This window comes from Platalea leucorodia, assembly GCF_965183815.1.
Source record: "Platalea leucorodia genome assembly, chromosome: 4".
In the NCBI taxonomy this organism is placed as follows: domain Eukaryota; kingdom Metazoa; phylum Chordata; class Aves; order Pelecaniformes; family Threskiornithidae; genus Platalea; species Platalea leucorodia.
In genome coordinates, this window is record NC_138826.1 from 83,240,759 (window position 1) to 83,267,178 (window position 26,420).

The 26,420-nt window shown below is 38.3% G+C and overlaps 1 protein-coding gene across 1 annotated transcript in view; it reads right to left on the reverse strand.

Moving 5' to 3' along the window:
- The window catches only part of ACSS3 (acyl-CoA synthetase short chain family member 3), a gene marked incomplete at its 5' end in the record, with an annotated part of 91,906 nt that overhangs the window by 30,503 nt on the left and 34,983 nt on the right, over positions 1–26,420 (reverse strand). The window contains 2 exons of the mRNA XM_082308956.1: positions 12,543–12,646; positions 20,859–21,010. Of these exons, the coding sequence (XP_082165082.1) occupies positions 12,543–12,646; positions 20,859–21,010 (256 nt within the window). The remainder of the gene's footprint in view (positions 1–12,542; positions 12,647–20,858; positions 21,011–26,420) is intronic.

Sequence of the window (26,420 nt, forward strand, 5' to 3'; positions counted from 1 at the left end):
CTTCTGTTTAACTGCTTAACTTTCTCTACTCAGAAATTGTAATGTAGAAACTTCACTCAGTGATATAAATAGGAAATGAACTAATTCAGTTTTTTTAAAGGGTGACTAAGGAAACCAGAAAGATCTGTTAATTAAACAGACTCTCCAGTACAGATGTATTTGTACAACAGGACCAGTGCGTTGCACAAAAATTTGCTTTTTTTCTGGTTATGACTACTTGCTGTTCAGTATTCTCTTCCACTTGAAGTTCTCCTTTTTCTATATATTCTTTATTGTACGGTGGCACCAAGGGTGTTCAATCAACAATAGGGCCATATACTACAGACACCACAGAAAGTGGTTACTGTCTGAAAGACAGCACAGACAATAGCTAAAAGAGACAATGATGTGACAGCCATATTCATTTTCATTATCCAGTATATGAAGAAGGATGATTTTGTAATTAAAATGCACAACTGGACACTGCACAGTTGACTTGAGCTAATTTAAATGCACATCAGTGAAGGTAACTGTAAAAAAAAGTGTGGTCTCATTATTCTTCTACACCTTGGCTGTACATTCCCATCTTCCTTTTTCCCCCATTTTTACATGGAATTGGATTGAACTGATTCATATGTTAAAAAAAAAAAAAAAATTATTCTTTCTTTCAGCCAGGTTAGTTTTTGCCTAAATCAATGCTCTGATTCTGCTTGCCACGTGGCCACACGCGTGGTAGGACTGGCCTAAGAGCGGGGGTACAAAGGCAGTGCCAGAGATGAAGAAGGGATGCTCCACTCCCTCTTTCACTGGCGGTTTGCACTTATGTGAGCTTAGACCGTTCACAAATCACACACCCAGTTACACACCGCCACTGCCGAGCTATTTCTCTCAGTATGTTTCATTTAAAACAGGAATAGTATCACAAGTATTTCCTCCCCCACAATCAATTTGTCCATTTAATGTAATTCGTAGTTTAGGATATCACTTTACATTTTAAACATCACATGCAATTCAGGTACACATTTAAGTGCTTTCATCAGCCAGGTCATTTTCCTGAAACAGAGCTTTAGCAACAAATAGCTTTCCGAAAGCTCATCTATGTCATTACTCTATTGGTTTAACTTTATATCGGATCCTAACCTGCAGTGGTATCAATGAATGCCTCCTACCTCAGCTGGCACATTATTTCCAACCTTTAAAAGGAAATACTGCATTATATTTAGTGTTGCATTAATTAAAGTATATTCATATTTAAATAAATGGGCAAGTATTCCCATATTATTATGCACATACACAGCATGAAGAATGACAGCTTCAAGCTTGTTTGCACAACCTAGAAATTATGATGTTAGTATTAACCTGACTGTGAAGCCATATTAATACATGCACAACAGCTATGTACAGCTAGTCAGAAGCAGTGTTTCCCTCATTTCTTGCAAATGTACAGAAGCACAGGGGAAAAAAAAGCTAAAGGTATTTGAAAATCTGAAGCCTGCTTCTCAAAATAAAATCCATTTTGCTTATAAAGTAATATATTTTCTGAAAGTGCCTGAGTTGCCACGCTTATTCGTAGAATTTAAAGTCAGAAGAGAAACCAGCAATTCTTTCAGTGTTTTCTAAATGCTTCAAAGCACTTCTAGTCATAATGCATCTATTACCATGAATACATATTACACTTGCGAAGGCCAAATACCTCTTGTATAACAGTTCTATTGCTATACTCAATCCACTTATTTAAAAACAAAATCAACCCCCAAAACCATTAAAATTCCTCTAAGGCTCCCTTTCACCATCCTATCCAAACACAGAACCTACTTACAAACTGTGCTGTTTGTGGTATCATACATATACACAAGGCCTCTGAAGATTTCAAAGCACATCCAAATAAAATCTCCAGAATAAATGTACAAAATGTAACTGTAAAGAAGCTCTAATTAGCTTAGTTAAAGGTTCACGGGCCATGACAAATATTAAAACCAAAGAAGGAAATAAGTTCAGTTATCACGAACTGGCAAGCTAGTCAAAAAGCACCATAAGTGTATACATTCATTTTGTAAGTATACCAGGCTCTTTTGCCTCCAAATGGTAATTTATAATTTATGAGTTCCTTATACCAAAATGACAGTCGAGGTAATTAATCAGAGGAGAACAGAAAGCTTTTTGGTCATATTTTGAAGATGTCTGATGGCACGTTTAAAGATGCATGAAGTCGGGCAACACACTGAATTATACTATATTTTCAGACTAAAAATTAATCTCCCATTTTTATTTTCCTCCTACTGTAACATCATAACTGATACATGATGAAATACTAAGAGATAAATGGAGATTATAAAAAGTAATTACACATCTCAGTGCTAACCATTTACTGTTTAATCATTTTGCAGAATCTTAATATATTGCATGCATAGTAATACTGCCAAGATGGAAAAGACAGATAAAATTACTACTGTGCAATTCAAATATTTTTTTTCCACACTGGGGTGTAATGTCTTAGAAACTCCTGTTCTCTCTCTTTCTGCCTTCACTAGGCAGTCTTAAATCCTGCAAGGCATCATTCCTTCCGTGCGCTAGATCCATGCAGCTTACTACTAGCTTTCCTGTTCTTAAACCATCAGGAAAATCATCTGCTTTACACTAATGAGGACTTTATTGTCTGAGCAACAAAAAAAAATGCAGTTGCCATGCGACAAGAATGAGATCAGCAACCTGTAACATCTTCACACACATACGAACTGGAGGTGCTGGCACAGCTTGTCTCCTTCAGGCAGATGAGACTGCACTATTCTTATTTAACATACCCATTCCCAAAGGTGTCCCCTCTTCTTCTTCTTCATTTGCCTATTCAGTGCACACTAAACATCATTCATGGCTGAGCTCCGTAACTTAAAGACTACTTTACAGTTCTTTTATTTTCAATCATCTAAACCACATCAAGAAAATTTTAAAAAGGAGGAAAATATTTCTAATACTTCATTCATTTTAACACGTCCCCAGCTGCACGTGGAAAGACAGTCAGAAAAGATTAACATTAATAAGCACTGAGAAACTGAAGTCAAATGGGAACAGAAAAGCTTAATACATACTTTCTATCAATTCTAAGTTAGAAAATGTTACCACAAATGAGACAGAGTGGCTATGGCACAGCTGATAACCAAATTTGTATCAACACAAAGGAGGTGCTCACTCGTGGGAAGAAAAAAGAGGAGGAGGAGGAGAAGAGAACCTTTCCAGTAATTTAAAGAATAGAGGTGCATGCTTTTTTCTTACTAGAAGGACCTAGTGTTCTTTCTGACTTAACCATGCCTAAACTGTAATCAATTCCATAAATAAAAACAAAAGGGATCCATCTTTTTTTTTCAAGCCACAACATTCCTGCCACCTCTGAACCAGGGCCATCTTTGCAACGTGGTGCATTTCCTAAAGTGCATGGGAGAACTGAAGAAGGCCATGTGAAATGGGTATCTGAAATAACCCCCAAGAGCGAAACATATTTGGAGGAGAAATTCACTTCATTAAACAGGGAAGACAGTGACCAGCAGCAAAGACAATAATAAACCTATGCAGCTGTAATGTTCAAAGTAAAAACACCTTAGAGAATATGTATATAATCCAGACATACATTCTTGGATGTCCAACACACAAGCAGTCCGTAGTTATGAACAAGACATTTCTATAAAAAATATTTCTCAGCTAAGCAGATACAGCCTAAATTTCTGAAGGAGAATCCATTTCACATGGATTGCACAGAGAAAATTCACGAAAATTCAAGACTGAAAGATGAGTACAGATGCAATACTTTAGCATTAGAATAACAACAATTACACCAATAAAATGCCTGGTTCTGAGTACCAGCAGTCTTGAATGCTTAAGTCTCTTCTCTACCTGCCCGGAAACATGGTGCTCTGAGGTAAGGTTTTCACAAGTAAGCAATTTTACCACATTTCCAAATAAAGGCTCATTTAAGAAACTTTTATAATTCTAATGTTCCATGTGATTGTCCATATAAAGGCCCAAGTAGTTTATATCATAATGCAACACCTTCAACAAAAAAAAAAAAAAAAAAAAAAAAAAGGTGGGGTGGAAGGAGAGTGAGGCTGAGGAAATTTTGTCTCTGCAATTACAGCGCACTCTTGGGTTGTACGCACAGATTGAGGGCTCCAATGTCCCGTGCTGAGGAGGGGCAGGTTTCCCCACTCTTCCTGCACATCTGAGTGGTAACATTACTGGAATACTGGGACAGGGAGGCACCAACTGTTCTTCACAGGTTGAAGAGACTGGTTCGCTCCCCCAAAGCAATGTAGCCCAAATTACTTGGCTCGTTAGAAAACAAGAGTGTCAAATCCTAGTTTAAATCCATGTCACTCCTTTAAATTATGTTAAATTATGATAAGATAAGAATTGAGAGAACTATCAATGCTCCAAGCTCAAGAGAGAAGCCAATCATCAGGATGAGTTAGCAAAGAGCTCCTTGATTTTGACACAGGTTGAGGCAAAATAAAAAATACATACAATTCTGTTCCTTCTCTGAACCTAATGGTAAAGGCCACAGTACAGAATGAGACAGTCACACACTACTGAAAGGTCAGCCTCTGCCTTGGCAATGCCTGTGGCCCCTAAAAAAATTTCCTCCTCTCTCCTCCAATAAGGACAACTAAAAACCTGTTTGAACTGTGTGTCCTTCCATGACACTGAAGGAATGACGAGCTACTGTAACTAATGACACGCAGTCCACATCTGCACAAGTCTGATTACTAAGCAACAAACAATGGCTGAAACAATCTTTATGTTCATACCTTTAAAGGACAGAATGCAAGCCCCCAGGTAGAGACATGATAAATGATCACTTTTCTCCTCTTCCTCTACATGAATACCTGTAATAAATTCAGTTATCCAGAAAATTATGCTCAGAGGACTCTGTAATTCAGGGTTGCAGAGCTGCAGAAGTTTCTACAGCATAATTCCCACTTCTGAAGAACTGTTCTGCATAATATCAGCTTCCACTAAAAAAATATGATCCTAGTCTTGACAGGATACACACGTCTTTAAAAAGCATGAACTGCAACTACGAGGCACCACCTGATAACCTAAACCAGTAGCCTGGGCTTTGGAAGAAATCTGTTCCATCTCTTTCATCTCAGCTCCAGATGCTTGGGCTTAATAACTCCAGAATTGAATTTCTGGCACTCAAAAAAAAAAAAAAAATTCCAAGAATTAACTTTTTTGCTGCAAATTAAACAGCCACCCTTTGTTCAGTTTACCTTTCCTGCTGCCTCTTGATCTGAAAATTTCCCCATATTAAAGGAATGCACTGGACTGAAATGTGTCATATTAAGGAATGCACTGAACAGTTTTGAATGGGGCAAAGCAGAAGGTGATTGAAGAACAAAATATGGAATCCAGTTCTCAAATGTGGGGAGATGGAGGTCTAGACTGACAAGGTAATTCACCTAGAGAACAGTTCTGGAAAGATTAGCTAACAGAATTCAGTTGCAAAATCCATCTTTCCAGATACACATGAGAAGATTCTGCACCACGTTGCCAAGACAACACAGTGGAAACTGAAGACTAGGGACCACGTCATGCTGCTTGGAGACCACATTAATAAACTCTTCCCCATACATGATTGTGGTAAGAAGTAGTTCATTGAAATATATTACAGTGAGTACACTTAACTATGATTCATATTTTTTACACTGAATTCAATGATACAGTTGTTTTGTTTCTATAGTCCTAATAAAAGATCTGTATAACCATTACTCCTATGTGGAATTACATAATAATAGCATGTCCTAATAAAAATATTACCAACATAGCAGCCACGTGTTTTAGAGGTAAGACATAGAGAAGGAACAAGAACAATTTTAAAAGTGATAGAGTATATTAATTAACTGTGCTACAGAACTTGGGGAATTCCTACTAGTAAATTTTATCACACTATGTCTCCAAGTATCCAAGATCTCATTACAATGTGTGCATACTATAACCTTCTCTTTCAGCAGCCATAATGTAGCAAGCACTATGTGATTTTTGTCCTAATGCCTCCTGCAGACACCCATTCCTTATTGGATAAGGCAGCTTATTTCCATGAAAACAGAAAACATGCACAATCTTATCATAGTTCTGCCTGCTAGTGAGCTGACACTCAGGACATAGCAGATATCTCCAATCTGAACCTCCTACACTTGTGTGCTCTGTAATTTTCATTCCCATAGTACATGACCAAAAAAGTTGTATGGAAACACATCTCTTGACTGAGATTTTATGCATGTCAAATTTTATCACTGAATTTTCAGTTTCAGTTCTGTTTCATCTGAATTTTCCTATACATCCTCAAAGACAGAGTGTCAAAATGTTTCGATTTAGAAATATCAAGAGAAAAAAATTCTTTACATCCTATATTTATGAAGAAACAGAAATCTGACTTCTTAACTTTTTTTAAAAATGTCAGAAACTATGTGGTAGAGTTTCATTTTATTTCTTCTTACTACAAAATACTGAATAGCTAACATGAAAGCAGTTGAGGACATTTAACACAAGCTTTCAGAGTCTTCGTGCTTCCACAGCTCTTCACGTCCTCATTGCCATTACCCTTTTTTTCTTCTAGAATTCAAAGCCAGCTCCAAAAACAAGGTAAGGCAAACTCACATTTCTTTGTGTATTGAGGCCTCTCCCAAGGACGTGACACAGCAGGTACAACCCAAACACTGTTCAGGCTATTTCAAATAGATTTGTCAAGGTGCCCTGTAATGTACTTACCTGGAATACTGAAACAGAGCTACTGTATCATTTCCTTCAAACGCAACTACAAACAGAGACAGAACAAGGTCCAAAATGTGCTTTCCTGTTCTCTTTCAGACAAAATATCACAAAACATATGTAAATTTGACAAGAAAATTTATCTCTGAGCAAGAAAAGCTCTGTTTTCTAAAACTGAATTTGCAATGGCTTCCTGGATAGCTTGGGGCAAGATACTTGTCTTTCAATTTAATGTCTGCCAGACTGGAATAACTTTACTTACTTCATAGGGGTGTTAAAAGAATTAATTTACTTTGAAGATGAAAATTGCTATTTAAATGCTAAGTGTCATTTTGTATAAATAAGCAAAAACTAAACACCTGCACAACCCCAAAACAAGATTATCCTCTCTCCATGTACAGATGAGCACAGGATCTGAAAGTACTCTTCTTTCATCCATTGCCATGTCTCCAAAGAAAGCAGTGACTGCTTATCAGTCCTTACTGCCTCAAATCATACTTGCTGCTCATTGATCCTGTGACATACATTTCACAGCTTGTAAGAGGTGCTTACTATACTTGTGACACAAATATTAACACTTAAAATAAGCATTATTGACGAAGGCGTATTGAATCAAATCAATGTTTTAATCAATCAGGCTTTCCAGGTGTAGCTGCTTTGAAGTCCCCTAATGAAAGCTTTCTTCTGTTTCAAAGTACTGTTTCAACTCACAGTGATTTCATATACTCCATAAATCTTCCAAAGACAGAATGAAAGAAAACTTGACCTACATTTCTTTGTCCATAGTCATTTATTTCTAGTTTCAATATATGGCAAAGGCGCCAAGACTTTTGAAGACACCTTACTAAACCTGAAGAAGCAAGTGTTTTAAACTCCCTTTTTATTTTATAATACATTTGTTTGTCAGCCTTTTGTTTCCCTTCACTCATACTCACTTCCATCTCCAAATAATGACTCAGTTGCTTCTCATCTCTACAAAGCTGATCTCTTCACTCCTTTTCTCAGTCATAAACAAGGGAACAGAAATTACTCCATCATACAAGAAACACTAATTACCCAGATACTGGATTGCCTTCCTCCTCCTCCATCTTCTGCTTTAGCCTCAGTTGGAAGAGTCAATGACTAAGACATAACTGCCTAAGTAAGATCTACAGTATTCAGGTAAAATTAAGATGCCAACATTTCTCACAGTTTTGCAATGCTCTTGTTTTGGAAGAATGCAGACAAATATCAAATTGGGGAATAAGTAACAATTTGCCAGATTATCAAAGGTCAAAAGCATTTTCATATCTAGAAGTAAGTCAGAAGCTTTCAAACTCAGGCATAACAAAACAGCAATTTATAACTTCGGGCGCAATTTAATTACAAAAAAGGTAATTCATAAAATTTAATAGTTTTGTTATTTGAATTGAATTTTGTTATTGAAAAAAAATTTTTAAAAACTTATTAGCTCTACATAAAGTAGCTAATTGTCTCGACCTCTTCCTGCTACAAGTGACTAGGTTTTTTTATTTTGTGCTTTTAGTTGTGATTTTTTATTTTAGAGATAGTTCAGAAACTTGTTATTTCTGAATTTTTGGGTCCTCTATTCTGTCATCAGTCACTAACCTTGAATATTTCTAATATGAAGTGAAACAGCCAGTTATCTACTCTGTAAAATATTTCATGTTCTGCACCTTACAGCTTTAACCTAGTGTACAGAAATCCAGTACTACTGGATTGAAAAGGCTTATCCAGCATAGATATCCAGTTTCAACAATATTTCACCAAGTGACAGACACAGTTGAATGTGGCATAACTACTTGTTTTTTCACAGTTCATGGGATACATTTTGTATTGTGCTAAAAAAGAGGTGACGGAACAGCAGAAGGGAAGGCTGCTTTCATCATGTGCTCCGGGACAAGTGAAGCCTTTCAGAGGGAGAAGGATCCACTTCTTCCCCCTCAGCATTTGAGCATGTTAATCTCAAGGGAAGTTCAGGAACACAGGACAGTGTGGGGAGAAGCATTTCTATTTCATCTCACTTACCAGACCTGACCGTTCTCTGTTTTAAAAGTTGTACAAATCTAGTTTATTGGCTTGTATTCTATTAAGCACTTCTTCCCATGCCTGGGAGGCAAGGAGGGGGTGTTGCACTTTACGTGATAGGGGCTCTGCCTTGTCAAAGGTCAGGTAAGGAGCCAGTCAAGAACTTATAGGTGAAGACCAGCAGGCAGAACAATATTCATGCTGCTGTAGTGAGTATCTGCTGGAGACCTCCTGATCAGGACAAGGCCTTCTTCAAACAAATGGAAGAAGTCTCACATTCACATGCCCTCGTCCTGATGGGGCACTTTAATCACTCTGATATCTTCTGGAAGGACAACACAGCAGGGCACAAGCAATCCAGATTTATGCAGTGCATTGATGACAACTTCCTGACAAAGGTGATCAAGGAGACAATAAGGAATGGTGCTCTGCTGGACCTCATACTTACGAGCAAGGAAGAAATGGTCAGGAGCAGCCTTGGCTGCAGTGACCATGAGGCAGTGGAGTTCAGGATTCTGAAAAGAAGGAGCAAGGCAAAAGCAAGACCACAGGCCTGGATTTCAAGACAGGAGACGCTAATCTCTTCAGAGACCTGCTTAGAAGAATCCCATGGGATACAGAGAGAAGAGAGTTCCAGGAGAGCTGGTTGATATTCAAGGATCACTTCCTCCAAGCTCAAGAGAAGTCCATCCTGACAAGTAGGAAATCACAGGCAGGAGGCCTGAATGGATGAGCAAGGAGCTCCTGACTGAACTCAGACATAGAAAGGAAGTGTACAAGAGGTGGAAGTAGGGACAGATGACCCAGAAGGAGTATAAAGATGCCATCCAGTTGTGCAGGGATGGGGTTAGGAAAGCCAAGGCTCACCTGAAGTGGAATCTGGCACAGGACATGTAGGGCAACAAGAAAGGATTCTACAAGTACATAAACAGCAAAAGGAAGAGTAGGGAAAACATGAGCCCGCTGCTGAACAGGACAGGGGATCTTGGTGGCAAAGGTCACAGAAAAGGATGAGGTATGCCTTCTTCACTTCAGTCTTTATTGCTAAGAGTGACTTTCAGGATTCCTAAACCCCTGAGACCAGAGTCTGAAGCAAGGAAGGCTACACTTGGTGGAAGAGGACCAGGTTAGGGAGCACTTAAACAGACTGGACACACAGAAGTCCATGGGGTCTCAAAAGTTGCACACAGGAGTGCTGAGGGAGCTGGCTGATATCATTGCAATGCCACTCTCGATTACCTTACAAGGGTCATGGCAACTGGGAGAGGTTCTTGAAGACTGCAATAGAGCAAATGTCAGTCCTCTCTTCAAAAAGGCAAGAAGGAAGATCCGGGGAACTACAGGCTGGTCAGTCTCATCTCAGTCCCTGGGAAGGTGATGAAGCAACTAATGCTGGAAAGCATTTCCAAACACACAAAGGACAAGGTGGTGATCAGGAGTAGCCAACATGGATTTACAAAAGGGAAATCATGCTTAATCACCCTGATTGCCTTCTACAATCAGGTGACTAGCATTGTGGATGAGGAGGAGCAGAGGATGTTGTTTACCTCCACCTTAGCAAAGCTTTTGACACTGCCTCCTATAACATTATCATAGATAAGCTGACAAAGTATGGGTTAGTGTGCTGGTTTTGGCTGGGATAGAGTTAATTTTCTTCACAGTAGCTAGTATGGGGCTACATTTTGGATTTGTGCTGAAAACAGTGTTGATAATACAGAGATGGTTTTGTTATTACTGAGCAGTGCTTACACAGAGTCAAGGCCTTTTATGCTTCTCACACCACCCAGCCAGTGAGTAGGCTGGGTGTACACAAGAAGTTGGGAGGGGACACAGCTGGGACAGCTGACCCCAACTGACCAAAGGGCTATTCCATACCATATGATGTCATGTGGTTGTGGAATCCCCATCCACAGAGATATTCAAAACTGGACAGGATCCTGGGCAACTCTCTCTAGGTGACCCTGCTTGAACAGGGGGGTTGAACTAGATGACCTCAAGAGGTCCTCATCAACCCCAATGATTCTGTGATCCTTCCTTCCTTCTTTCTCCTTATCCCTTGAAATTCAGTTCTCTGATAGGAACTCCGACTTAGTAAATTTTTTCCTTCATACTGAATGCCTTGCTTACAATTCAACAGCACACATATTTCTAGAGAAATCACTTGGAAATAAAAATGGGTCTTCATTCTAATAAAATTATTAAATGATCTCAAACACTGTATTTGAAATGGTCTGAGCTCATTAAGTCATGCTACAATTTAATTTAAGAGCACACCGTGAATACAAAAATCAAGAAACATACTATACTCTGAGCTGGGGTCATGGTCATCTTTGAAAAATGTCTCAAACAGTCTTACCTCTACACACTATGAGTACAATTACATCCACACGCTTGTTTAAGATCTCTCATTGATACCTGACATACATCTGAATGAACAGAGTAACATTAAACCTTTGCACTAAATATATGTCAAAGCTATAGGCAACTGTGTATATATATATGCACAGACATAAACAGATAAAAACACACGCAAAATACGTACAGTAGTACTGCTTACTGCCAGTTCAGTAGGTAGTCAAAGACATTATTTGATCTTTTAATCTTTTTCAGTTAATTGGTCATTCTGCATCACTGAGGCTTGTTCTTGCCTACAGACATTAGGATCATAGAGAAGTGAGCAAAATATAGGTCATGCCCCTCATATTTATCAATTAATTAGCAGATTAAATCGATTAAATAAAAAATGACACTTCCAGTACTTTCTCAGTATTTATCTAAGATTGCGAGTTTTTTTAATAAAAATGATGCATTTTAAACCTCCTCAACTGATTTCATTACATAACATATATTATAGATAAACTAAAGAGTTTTCCACTTTTTATTCTGATCTTATATATCTGCTATCTGACCCACCATGGGGGAATCAGAACATTTTTCTCCATATAGAGAGAGACCAGAGAAAATTGGCATCTCAAAACAATGACACACAGAAAATAGAAGAGGTATTCCTGGAAGGGAGCGGAGGAGGGAGGGGGGGAGGGAGCTTTTGTAATACACTTCATTAGCTTAAATAGCAATAATGTGTATAAGAAGCAAAATCCAAATCTGATCTTGTAACAGTGAAATTTAAAAATATATTAATCCATAGTTGTAAGGAGATACATTTGATCAAGTCTTAATCCAGAATTCATCTGGAATTTTTGCAAAGTTACACATAGACTGGTACTCTGATTCCTTCATTGCACTCTAAGTATCTAATCCTCCTCCAGTGAAATAAAGGGGAGATATTCCAAAATAATCAGTAGAAGTTGGATGAGATCCATACAGAACAACATTAAAGACCAAGGAGTCTACTCTGTGCTGCAGATTGTTTGTTTTTAATTACACAAAATATATGTGCAAAAAACTTAACTTAAACCTGAGAGCTTCCCTAAATACCAAATTTTCTGTCATGAAATAGTCACACATGCAAAGAATATAAAAATACAACTGGAAAAAATACTGATGCAAACTTTTTTTTTCCCAACATAGGCACCAGAAAATACGTTTTTTTTTCTATATAGCTTTTAAAAATGCTGTGTTTTAAATATATCCTGAAGTCACTTTTCAGACCACTTCCAAAAAACTTTCTTCCTGCTTGAATTTTTATTTTCACACTTGGTCCTGCCTATTTAAATGTTCATGGAAAGAGAAACCAGTTCTACCTGCAGACTCAGGAAACAAGTCTGAAAATATCTCCTCACCGTATTTTACAAACGGTGTTTTAAAACACTCACCAGTTTGCCACCAGTGGTCCAAGACAGGTACCTTGAAGACCTTTTTTGACCATTCTAGCGTGTCCACATCACAGCGCTCACCAGCTACAAATAATGTTCTGAACCTTTAAATAAAAAATAAAAAGTATATATCTTGATCTGGATAGGGAAAGGAAAACAAGAAAACAAATTCAATAAACATCTGTCATTGGTTTCCTGGATGAGATAAAGAGAAAAGGGGAGGGAGAACTCTTACTCCTTTTATGCTCCATCCTACTGAGTAAAAATTAGAATCTTAACAATATTAATTTATGCTACTTAAAATATCATGTAAAAGCTTTATTTTCAGAATGCAAAGACCCTGTTAGACCAGTGGTAAGCAACTGTCAGTGGAAGTAAAAAATAATTAAATACTCTGTACACAGGAACTAGGTAGATATCTGTTAGGCAAAACATAAGAATGAAACACCAAAAAGGGTCAGAAAGAGATACCAGAAAAATTAGTAAATAAAGAGAACTAGAAGGAAACACCTGTAGCATAACTCTTAGCTTTAAGTTGTTAATTATGTTCCATTTAAACAGATTTTAGTCTTTTTCAAGCTGTGGAGTTATCTTTTTACACACCTTTGGAAATGAGTTCTGGGGGAAACAATGAGACATAAAGCCATTCTCCTGTGGAGAGGTTGGCTATATATACACTAAAAAAAAAAAAAGGTAATCTTACTAGATAATGCCGATGACAGAACAACATTGAGCAGTGCTGGGTCCCTGACCACAGTACCAGAATTCAGCTCATTTCACTGGACATGCTGTAGCCAACTTTGGCAGAGAAGAGATGCAACACCTGGCAGTTCTGACAGATGTGATTTGCACGTTTGTACCATTAAATTAGGTAGCGCTATACAACTGGGTATTAAACCCATACAGTCTTTAACTTCATAATCTTTTATCAGATGTTTAGTCACACTTTTTTGTCCTTCATTAAGCATTACAAATTCACTTCATGCCCTGTTTAAAATTGTACAATCTTCTATGTCAATGGTGGCTTTCTTAAATAAGACTATCAGTACTCAGAAGCTAGGCATTACTGTACATTACCGCATGCTTCTAAGGTTTTGATCTTTCTAACGCTTGCACAGTAGCTTTATTCATGTTATAGCAGATTTTTTGCACTTCTTATTTCCTAACAAGCAATTTAAAGCCCTACTAAATTGCATATAAACTCACAGATACTCATGACACTGGACAGACAATGTCACCTAATAAGAAGGTACTAAAGAGAAGAAACATTTACAATCTTGCCTCACACCTCCAACAAACAAATAAGCAATCCTCTTCAAGTAGAAACACAGAACTTTGAATGCAGATTCATTATGTACAGATGAAAATGAATGGCCAGCTATACTAAGATGAACCGCTGATTTATATTCAATACTTTATCATTAGTCTGTGTCATGACAGCACGGTTTCTGTGGAGAACAATGCATGGTATTTATCTTACTTGGCTCTTATTGTCAAAAAAAAAAAAAAAATGTCTATGCTGAACTAGTTCTCTAGGCTTCTTCTATAGTCCGCAAAGAACAAGAGGCAACTTTAGAGAGTAATTTACCTTGAAGAGACTCAAAAGGGTAAGGTTTATTTTTTACCTAACAAAACCAAAATGAAAACCAAAATTAAAAAAAAAATCCAAGGCTCTAGAGCAACACTAACTAACACATGACTAAGCTACAGTATGGAGACTTTGTTAAGTTACTGTTTAAAAAGATAGCTATAGATACAGCTATTAGATTACAGCATTGCAACTTGGAAGGGATGTTCCCACATCTCAGAAAATCAGGAATGTCTGACATTTTGGACATTCTTATTTTGCTGTGCACTTAAACATGTTCCTATTTAAGCAAGATTTTGAAACAGAAATCATCTATTTGGGAAATAAAATCTAAACCGGGGGAAAGTTAAGACATGATATTTCTGTTTTACTTTTACAGATAAATCACAATGGAAAACTGCACCTCCTTCCTCATGAGGCTGGTGTGGCAATCTGAAACACTTCAGTCACATTAATGCCTATTTGTAACCACCGGGTGCCATCCTGCTATGAGGAATAACATAAATTCTGAATGCAGAGCTGCCACACACACACGCCCTATTGCTACAGACCAAAGAACTTGCTTCCCTTCTTGCAGTATCCACACAGGGTGGGCTCATGCCTTCCCTCTCCCAAATCCTCCCTATTCGGTGTATGACCAACAAAGACAGCACTTTCATTTTACCCAGAGATGCAGTTTAAAACCTCAAAGGGTTGAGGGAAGAGAGGAAAGATAAGAAGGAAACAGATTCAGATTCCACATCAGAACTCTCTTTACCAGCAAATAACCTCTTTCTTTCTCCGAGTGAAAGCACACAGGTATGCTCACACTACAAGTGACTAAGCATTTCATGAACAGCCTGTCATGCTAACAGAAACTACAGAGACACTCCACCAAGTACCGCATCAATCCTCAAGGCTTCTGAGATGACAAAATGCCTCATGAAGATACGAACGGAGCTTCATGTGGCCCAACAACACGCCCTGGGATTAAAAATAATTCTCCAAAATGTCCTCCTGTTAGGATTGCATCACACTCTACCACAGCCAGATCAACGTCAGTGGCATTTTGTCATCTCTAGGAACCTAGAGATTGACCTCTCAATAGCAAAGCCTTCTTATCTAGAGACCACAGACTTCCCATAGCAAGACTGCCTAAGCCAAAAAGCATACTTTGAATATTCACCTCCCATTCCCCTCCAGAGGACAGGCGCATCCTGCTAGCATAAAAGGCAGCCTCTCACAGCGTAAGGACTAGTGCTGTGCACATGCAAGGCAGGAGAATATAGAGAGTAAAGCTACGTCTAGAAACAACATAAGTAAAACATGGGATGAAACATCATTAAGTGCTATAAGCCATGTGCCCTAAAATTGAAAAGTGGTTTTTTCACAGTGATATTTGCCCTAGACATCAAAAATGTAATGAGTTTGTTGTCTTTTAGATCCATTTACAGATCCATACTCAGACTACAGGAAAAGAAACTTCCACAAGCAAAAGTTGTTGGGAACTCTAATCACCAAGGTAGAGACCCTGCACCAGTTAAATACAACAAACTGAGAACGGTCTTATCTGTGAATTAAGCAGAAGTAACAATCATAGAGGTAGCCAAAATAACAACTTTGATATATGAAAATCAACTTACAGCACATCTAGTTACGAACTTATGAACATCAGATCTCAAAAAATGTTACCATGTTGAACTTGAATATGCAGATAAAAGAATTCAACTTCCTTAAGTTCAGAACAGCGTTGCAACCAACCCTCCTTTCTAACATCCCAAGATGGGTTGGAGTGAGCTCTTCCTTGGAACAGAAGGCAGGGGGTGAAATATATAAGCAGCTTTCACATCAAATAAGCATAGTTTTCTGTACTCATAAATATACAATATCATTTTGGTAAACCGCTTTCTGAGCACATCTCCCACATTAGAAAATAATGATTATAATGAGTGTGACCCCAATCAATATCTTGCACCTGAATGCTTTTTATTGTAAAGCACAAGCCAGTGCTGATAATTATAGTTAATAGCTAACTGGAAGTTAGAACACAGATAAAAGTTTATGATAGAAGAGAACAAAATATTGTGTAAGTATAAACCACAAATATGTATTTTATGAAAAGTTTTTTAAGACTCATGTTTACATGTAGAGCACTCCTGTTAAGTACTGCTCAATTTACATTATATGGAGTGTTCTGTAATTAGGCATGTTAAACATAACATTTCAGCTACGATGTAAAAATTCAATTTATGAATTCATTAACTTTATAAACTGCTGAAAAATTCTGTTAAGTGCCCTTGTTTTAAAAACAGGGCTATTAAAACACCAAGAACTTAAAAGACTTTATGAAAACATTAAGACATCATGTTATCCCCTGAGCCAAAACCAGAGTTCTTCTCCTCGGAATTACCAGCTTTAATAATCAAATTTAATAATCTGCAGGCTCAAGAGCAACCTTATGTTGCAAGAAGGACAGGGATAGCTCTTTGGCAAATTTACAGCACAAAACCATCAAAAAGCATACAAGAGCAAAGTGCCACAAGCCTAACAAAGCGTAAGAACTATAGAATTATTTTCTCCTATCAAACAGTATAGCAAGAGAGAGATGGCAATGGTTATAAAATGTCCCACTGAACAATTTTTTAACAGTCCACTTAAACCTTCAAAGCATGTCAATGCACCTGTTACCGCAATCATCCATCACTGTAATGCAGTTAATGGGGAAGAAAAGTCTTAAAATCTCTCTGTTAAATAAATATGTCCTAAGCTGTTGTTCTGAAAACCTACGTTCCTAACATAAAAATCAGTGCAATCAAGCTTTTAGGCCCTATCCAAGAGTCCAGCAGGGTGGACTTGAAGTATCACCTGATATAGGGGACAGATCAAGGTCCCTAATGGCCCTGACACAATCTAAATTGTTCAATAAAGCATGTACATTTTGGTGTCACTCCAAGTACAAAAGAAACCACATCTCCAAACCATTTCCCAAAAGCAGGAATGTTCACATGGGCAATAATCTGAGCTGCACTTTTCCAAATTAAAAGATCACAGAAGTGGTTTTAATTCTGGAATGCATACATCAGTTTTTTTCTGGCAAAGAAAAACTCTATCTGCATCATGTTAAATACGTTTTTTTTCCTGAAAAGACAGAGAGGAAGGTTCATTTGCACTTCTTAACATAAGCTGGAAATAAAGAACTCTTACTAATTCTTTGTGCACCTGGAGACTGCAGACACTTAAACGTGTAAAATAAATAAATAAATAATATTTTCAGGTCTTCTGATTTTTCTCCATTGATGTGTGTGTCCGTTTTCCTCCCTGAATAGATTTTACCTTGGTCATGAGAATCCGAGCACTGGAGGTTTGGGTGACAGAGTCAGGAGAGACACAGAACACAGCTGCAGCTCAGCTCCTTCTCACAGCGTGGGTCAAGGGGAGCTCCACGAAGGCTCTCAACGGACACAGCTCTAACAGGAACGGCCATACATGATCTACAGCACCACCGAGTAGGGCGCAGCAAGCAGAACTGCATAATTTACGTCAATTGTCCTAAGTTCTGGGTCTTACATATATATCCTCTAGCAGCATGTGTGAGACTTCAATTACATGAGAAAGTGTTTTGTTCTAACAGTTTTGAATTCGCTACTTTTATTTCACATCCTCTTGTTCCTGTGTTATGAGACAGAAAATGGGAGTTCCTAATCTACTTTATATTCATTATTTCCGCACAGTTTTTATGCAGTTTCATAATTCTTTCTAAAGCAAGTGTATTAATATCTGCTATCAGATGAACAAGCTAGAATCTCTAGATTCTCTTCATATAAAATGGCAGAACATTTGCAATTGACCTAGAGTCAAGAAAGCCAAGTAGGCTATGGGACACAAACTAGCAAATTATTACTCGTATGTTAATCTAATCTGCTGAGTCGTTGCTCCATTTCATGCAAAACTGTCAGTTGTCAATCATGTGGAAATCAGACCTAACCAGTTCATATCAATTAAGTCAACTAAAGGATGAAGTGCGATTCCAAATATGGGAAGAGTTAATGGCTCAGTGTTATGGAGTTACCTCATGAAGATGTGAACAGATTCCAAAAGCTGAACAGAATATGCTCAGGTACATGAGGGTCATAGAATTTGATGTTACTTGTTTTTCAAACACAACAGGCATCAATATGATCAGACAGCCCGCTTAGCAGCACTGTGTGTTATCAAAAGCCAGGTCTTTAGATCCTTTAGCAATATGTGTTTGAACGGGGCTTTTATCCTACAGTATTACAAATTAAACATCTCTTTTACTGTTAAGTGTGGGCCACGTTTAAGACATAGGTGATGTTTTGTGCCAAAGGCAAACAAATTTCAAGATTTTACTCCAATAGCCAACAAGGAACTTGAGGTATGCACACTAGAACCTTCAGAAACCTCACACAGAATTTTGTGCAGAGGCCAGTGATGCCACCAGTATCGGTTCCGAACAGAAATTTATTTAACTTATGTCCTTTCAAAAAATGCAAGTCTGCTTATAATACAATTTACTCCTGTAAATCAAGTACTCCCTTGTATACTGGAAGCTGGCATTGTCTACCAGCTCCATACCTTATCAGTAATTGTCTTTTTTAACAGGATTTTTAAAAGGTGACATCAACCTTTATCAGTTTTTTTAATAGTTTTCAGGAATGAAATGTACCATGTGGAAGCCTCTTTCAGGACTGCATTCCTGGACATGTGTTTTGGAGTCTCTAGAGTAGGCAAGGATACACCTTAGCCCAGGTAGCAGAAAGACATCTCATTTCAAAGATTCTGCAGCATATAACAGAGAAGAAGGCATCATAGATCAAGTAAATTAACTAAAAGTAAGACTGATTTCAAACTGAAATAGACACAATTCACTTGACCTTGGATGGAAAAGTCCATCCAAGTAACACCCAAAAGCAAGGATTTTCCTAGAATGGAAATTTTAGTCACCTGTTGGACTCCATTTCTTAACAACTGCACCTTAACCCATAAAACGGACATACGCTATAACTAGCTGGATGTTAATATTGAAGTCACCATAGGACAGACAGTCTAATTTAAGCAGTATCACACACAGCCACGTAGTTAGAGGGTCATGACTAGACCTAACAGTAAGATAATCGTAGTCTAACCCACAAATATACAAGTATACAACTATACAAAATCCAAAATCTTTTTCACCTGTGGGTACTGACTTAAGAAAATCCAAGAGAATACTAGATATTAAATGCTGCGCTAGAGGGTTTAGTAAAGAGAAGTCATGTACCAGGGAATGACATGGCCCAAAGCTGAGTGAATTACGAGACAACTAAATTTGCAAATAAATGGGAGAAGCTCATTAATCATGTACTGTATAGGAATGATGAAATATCTCTTTACATCTGGGGTAACTGGTATCAGCAAGGAGACTCTTATCTGGAATTCTCATTTGGCCAGAAAATGTGACAACTTACAGAGCAGCTTAGAAGATTTTCCATTAAATGAATACTCTAAAGACAGACTAAGTCATTTTAGTCGTTGCCTAAAAAATGCTGAGGAACAGCAATTAAATTTTCTAGCATCTGAATCACTTTCTTGTCAATAAACATCATAGAAGGATGGTGCTTTAGGGTCTCAGATGAGCTTGTTTCCTGTTTCAAGGAGGAGTAAGGATTGATGATAGCACTCAAAACAGCTGGAAGAAAGTAATTATGAACTTGTAATGAATACCTCAGGAATAATTCCAGCTTACCAATAAATAAAACTTTCCTGAGCAATTAAGAATGTGGAGGTCTAATGAAGCTACATGGCTTTGCATCTTCCCCTTCTCTTTGGACAAGTGTGCTAAAAGATGTCTTATGACTGAATACTGCCTACACAGTCTGACACAGTCCAGGTTTGATGCTGAGCAAATTATTCAACTTCAAGATTCGATGTGGTCCAAACCCACATATTTTTCATTTTTAGACTGTTTGCCATAAGATATAGAAACTTGGTCTGTAGAAGTACTAAATACTCACAGATGCAAGTCAGTGTGAGAGGCATTTTATTAACATAATGCTAATAACACATTTTAACCATATAATGCTAAGAATCTCTGAAATAGTGGTAGTTCAGTGGCTCAGACTGGATATTCAAAACTAATAGAAGACTTTGACCTTAATCTCTCTGTGCCTCAGCTTCCCATCTGCAAAATACAGATAATACCACTCTCTCATCTCACAGGGGATTTGCGAGGATGAACTAAGTCATGATTTTGAAGCATGCTGCCAGTATAATGATAAGCACCTTAAAAACAGTACGAGATAGCAAATAGCTCAGTCTTTGGAGCACATAGCCATAAGCAGTAACTAAGTTATGAGGAGATACACAAAACATTGACTAGCTGCTGGTTAAATGAACACTAAAGATCCTGTGCACTCAATGAAACGAGAGGTCATGTGGGAAAACAGTACAGGATCACGTAATCCAAGACTGTATTACAGGGTATAAGCACAGTGGAGTAAAATTAAGGTTGAGCGAGTAACCCTAACTCAGTAAGAGCTCTTAGCCTTAGAGCTGTAATCTTTTTAACAGCTTTCATCTCCTCCAAACTATCAATATAAATTTACAAGCAAATACATGTACACCTAAATCATTAAGAATACATTTGAACTCAGCTATACAGAAGTGGGCAAAGGCCCAGACACTCTGCTATTCTTAGTTCATCCAGCCTGTTTCTGTAAGAAACTGCTTCCAGCGTATCCTTACTTCACCTTTTCAGAGAGTACTGCTTTCCCAAGGCTGCCTCAGGGTCCTGTTGACGGATTGCTCTAATTGCAGTTGGTGAAGTAAAGAAGGCAGCTACTTCATGCTCTGCTAGCACACGGAAATAGGCACCAGCATCTGGCGTTCCCACAGGCTTCCCCTATGGAGAGAATAATTTAAAATGTCACAGGATAAAAATATTTCATAATTCCTTGACAGTTCAAGGCTTGAACATGTAACAGTAGTGGTAGCACTGCAACAGAAGTAATTTCAAGTAAGACTTTACAGAAGGCTTTGTTAAAAATAATAATACTGTGAGTGTATTCACTTGTAGAAAAAAAATTCACAAGCTTTAGGCACAATCTCTTGCATGAATACAGCACATACTAGCTGCTACTTAGAAAAACAGGACAAACGGACACGTGAACAAAAAGACAGCCACAAAGAGCTGTTATGGCAGCAGAGGGAGTCATGTCTACATCTACCCTTACTGCAAAGCAGCTTGTAGAACACCCAGAGTCCCACTGAACTAGGAGGCTCTGGACACAGAGGCACTGCAGCTGCATCCCCCATGCACAGGCCTACGGGACATAATGCCAGCTTTTTCTTACCTAGTCACTTCCTCCCAATTCTGGAAAAATTCCCCACTTAGCTACTCACAACAGACCTCTTGGCACCTTTGTGCTGCTACCCCACATGAAGACTGGAGAGAAGCCAAAGACCCCTTTTCTGTTTTAGTGTGCTACCAGACTGTGGGCTGGTTTGTGGTTGGGTTTTTTTTTAAACTAAACATTGTCTTGAGCTAGGGGGCATAGTCAGATTTATAAACAGAAGTAATCAGATGTGACAAATTGTCCAATGGTAAGTAATAATAACAAAAAATAATCAAAAATACTTCTCTGTGATGCTGCAAACACGAAAAGCAGTCGGCACAGGATCATATAATCACAATCCTACTATACATAATTACCGCAGTTCATGAACTGCTCCATACATATTCTGAAATTATGAAAAGATGATGTTAACGCAGAATGAGCTTTAGCTCTACAGGTATTGCCATAACCTTTTCACTAGAAAGGCCACAGTTGGAAGATGAACTTTAACAGAGCACACAAGTAGGAGAGACATACACTTTTCATACTAAAAATACAGCTTTGTCAATGCTTTACACAAGAAGCCACAAACACAGAGAAAGTTTCACTACTGAAATGTCACCATCTTTACAACAGTACACCAGTCACAAGACAAACTCATACCTTTACCATCCTTGTGTAAATGCAAATTTGGATAGACAGATTAATAGATCCAGTGGAAAAAAACGAGCACGTAAAACTCTAATTAATACTTTTCGTTTTAACAAGATGCAAAAGGAACGCAGGCATTTGAATACCTTGAGGAATTTACTAAATCCCCTATTTTTATTCTGATAATGAGGCACTAGTAACACAGTAAATGTCTCTATGAAAACACACACTAATCAAGTTAGTTGCCGCTTCCCAACATAAAAAGCAGCACGCTGGCTGCGATGCAGGCTCACAGGAATTCATCCATCTCCCTCTCTCCCACCTGTCCTCCCCACTGCAGTCTTCCCCAGGCTTGCTCTGCATCCAGCTGTGCCTGAGCACTAGCAAGAGCACCTAAGAACCAGATTTAAGGAACGCATGACACCTGAGGTTGGATACGTACCAGTGGCTTTGCAGCCCTACAGTGAGATACTGCTGATGAGAGGAGTGCTGCAGCAGAGGATCACCATAAAAGGAAAAAACAAGACAAAACAGAATGCACAATTGAAAAGCCTTTTTTTTAAGGATGGAGAGGCAGTGAGAAACAAATGGAGAGAAAATAAACAAAAGAAACAGTCCCCAGCCAAAGAAGCAGGGAGGAGTATCACCAGTGCCAAAAACTCTCTTTTTGCTAACAGCCTATCCTAAATTACCAAAAAAAAAAAATGCCAAAGATTGCTATTTGCTTGCTGAAAAAGTGAGTTATGTCTTTTTTTCTGTCATATAATGCACAATTCCCAAAGAAAAATCTTTCACCAGACCGTCTTTCAGCATTCTCCTTGCACACTTCGTCATCACAACTTTGATGTATTCCTCCAAGTGTTCATCAGTATTTGTTCATGAACCTATTTATTCAAGTTCATGTCATCTCCCTATAATGTTCACTATTCCTGCAGCTCTGCAACCATCTGGTTAGGAGCCTACATCACCAACTAACACTTAAACAAATTATCTCAGACTGACAAATTCTGTATTTCCATAAACTTCTCATTAAATACATATATAACTGAACTAGCACCATTTGTAATCATCTTGCACAGCAACAAACCTAACTGTGGAGCAATCTGAAACTGGTTAGTCTGCCGGTAATAATGTAGGCTGTTACTTTTAACTAAATGGAAATGTCCAGAGCCTATAAAAGCGCTGTGTCTGGCCCTGAGCACACCTAGTCCCTCCTAGGGACTTGGCTGCTGATACCATAGTGCAGCTGCGTAACCTTGGATCAGACCACTGGGAAAACAGCAGAGTTGTGAGAAGAGCCAAGAAGAGCCGAAAGGATCCTCCCCTTGCTCAGGAGGCAATTTAAGCTCAGGCCCTCACCCTTGGTCCCTGCCCAAGCTACATCACAGCCGTGCCTGTGCCTCGCACCTCCAGCAAGCTTGAGCCTGAGCCTTAGAACATCTTCAACACAAGCAGCTAAACCTTCAGGCGTGTGTGGGCAGGCATGCAGGGCTCTGACAGGCTGATATTTATATGTCGCAGGTAAGCTACAACAGCTTTCATTTGGAGAAGTACTATTCTCAGATCTAGGAGAAAAACAAATAAAACACAGTCAGTCTAAGGAAAGGAATAAAAAGTTGCCCTCACAGTTGATAGGAAATAATACCCAAAGAATAAGGCAGCACTTAAAATATCCATTTAGGAAAAAAAAAAAATCTGGCCCAGCTGTAAAATATTCTTACTGATTCTGCAGAAAAACTTCCCCGGTGCCTTGGCAGCTGTTCACAGTTTAACAAATGCATAAACAAAAACTGACATAGGCAAAACAAATCTGAGACTGGAAATTAATTTCAGAGCCCAAAAAACTACAAATAAAATTGCCAAAGAGAGTTTTCATTTATTATACAAAAATTTTAAGAAGTACTGCAAGATGCCATGAGAGGCTTATTACCACTTGCAGTTTTGATTTTTAAAAAGTTAGCAATATAAACAATAAAGCACAGGGTAATTAAATTCAGAATATGCTGACAGATTGCTGATTCAATTGGGGACTATGAGCAAATGAGATGCTTCCACTGGATTTCTGCAGGGATCAGTTCAAGACCTGTTGCTATTTAGTATTTGCATCAATACTGGAGATTAAAATTTATTTTAAAAGTTACTGGCAATAATTATCTGTGGTTGGCAGGAACTGAGTGCATGGTAAACAAGAACAAGGCAGTCAGAGAGTGATCTGCCTCACCCGATTTAAAAAACAAAAGTAGAAACTGACACTTCTTCTATCAGCTAGGAGTATTCAGGTAGAAGAGACTTTCTTTTAAACGTACCAAGAGACTCTGAGACAGACAGACAGATAGGAACATCTTTCTGGAAGTACCTAGATTTAGCACGTAATTTATCAGATGTCTACCAGATGAGCAGACACCCTCAGGCAGAATGTGTTGATGGATAATACATGATTATGAAAGAAGATTCATAGTCAGGCAGCAAGAATGATCAAGGGGATAGAAATGTTCTCCTATGGAGGAACTCGGAGGCCACCAGGATGGATCCCTTGAGGAAAAAGACATATAAGAGGAGCTATAATAAAATAACCAACAATGCATCAAGAACAGTTCAGCAATGCCCCTTCTGCCTGACTGCTAACAAGGGGCTATTCAATTAAAGATAAATTAAAAATTATGAGGAGGAAATTCTCTCTGCATAGCAAAAATTATACATGGAAGTCATTGCCACTAAAACCTGCTGACACCAAAGCACACACAAAATCCTGACACATCAAGATTCAAAAGTAAATGTTCATAAAGGCATTCGTCCTTCTGCTGCTGGCCCTGCTGCCAAACTTCCGCTAAGGACTTGAGATGATACATCCTACTGAATTCGCTCCACAAATACAGTCAGTATGCATGACGGCAGAAAGATCACAAAACTGGCAAACTCCAGAGGCAATGCTTTCTTTGTAAGCAGATGATAATGGCTTACAAGAACTGTAGAAAGGCTGGATGCCCCGAAGTTGCTAACAGCTGTGCCAGATTAGAGTAATTTTAGACCTGTTGCTGTTGTTGTGCACCCTGCGGATTTGTTGCAACAGGAGGGACTGGAAGGACGCCAGTGAGCGTTGTGAGGAATGCTCCACGTGCACAGCAATGTCTTGCTATAGCTCTGTGTGGGACAATAGCTCCTTCTCTGTCCTAGACCACTCAAATGAAGTTCTTAATGCATGGCTCCTTGGCAAGTGTAGGCATCCTCTTCCTTACCCTAGCTCCAATTCAAAGTCCCAAGCACTGGAACTACAACGCTGCCTTTTTCCTGACATCACAGGATCACAGGTAGTAGCCAGACTTTCTCTTCATGCTGCCCTGTTGCTTACAGCTTGCAATCCCATTAGCAAGAGCAACCCAGAGTGGGCTGTGAGACTTCAAGTAGCTTATTTATAGCTGAAGTTTGTCATGCCTTGGAAAAAAACAATCCAGGACAGATTATTAAAAAAAAAAAAAAAAAAACACAAAAAACAAACCTTGCTGTATTCAAAGGAATTCATTATTGTTTTCACATTCCTGACAATGGTGTTACAGCAAGTAAAAATTGAAATAGCAATAGTTTCCATAGCAATTGTTAAAATGACAACTTGTCACTTACTAACTAATTTAAGAAGAAGCAAATCACTTTAAGAAGTGAGGGTATGAAGTCAGAACAGTTTATATTCAATAGTGGTTGTCCCTAGGCAAAGGGGATGAGGTGTTCTTTTCCCATACCTACACAGCATACTGATACTCCCTAACCCAAAACCCATCATTAGGCAATCATTTAGGAAAAACTTTTGACTACAAATTTATGAACACTCACTGTTAAGACAGTCTTCTGAGCAGAGGAAAAATTATACACTATTCCTCTTTGTAAACATTATTTTTCTCCCTATGTGTACAGAAGCCTTCCTTTTCTTCCCATTTTCAATCCTGAAAAAGATGACCCTGATGTCATGAACACTGTCTAAAGACTCGATTGGTGGCATCTCAGAGAAAGAAAAACGCGAAATGTACAATTACTGTTTAATAATGTTCTCACCAAGAGCAAAAATCACAAAGCAGACATGTAGGTCAACCAGAAGTATTTTCTTTAATACTTACTGTTAAAGAAATAGGATTTCTACTCTTTTTATTTTCCAAAACCAACACATTTTAAATTCAGAGATGACTTTATAATGACAATAACCATCTTGATCCCCACACATTCACACAGAGATAAAACGTCAGTGTAAGATGACTAAGTAACAGACTGCTGAAGGAACTCATCACTTTCCTCCCCGTTCTTTCTTGTCTTATTCTACACCTGCTAGAAGGAAAACCT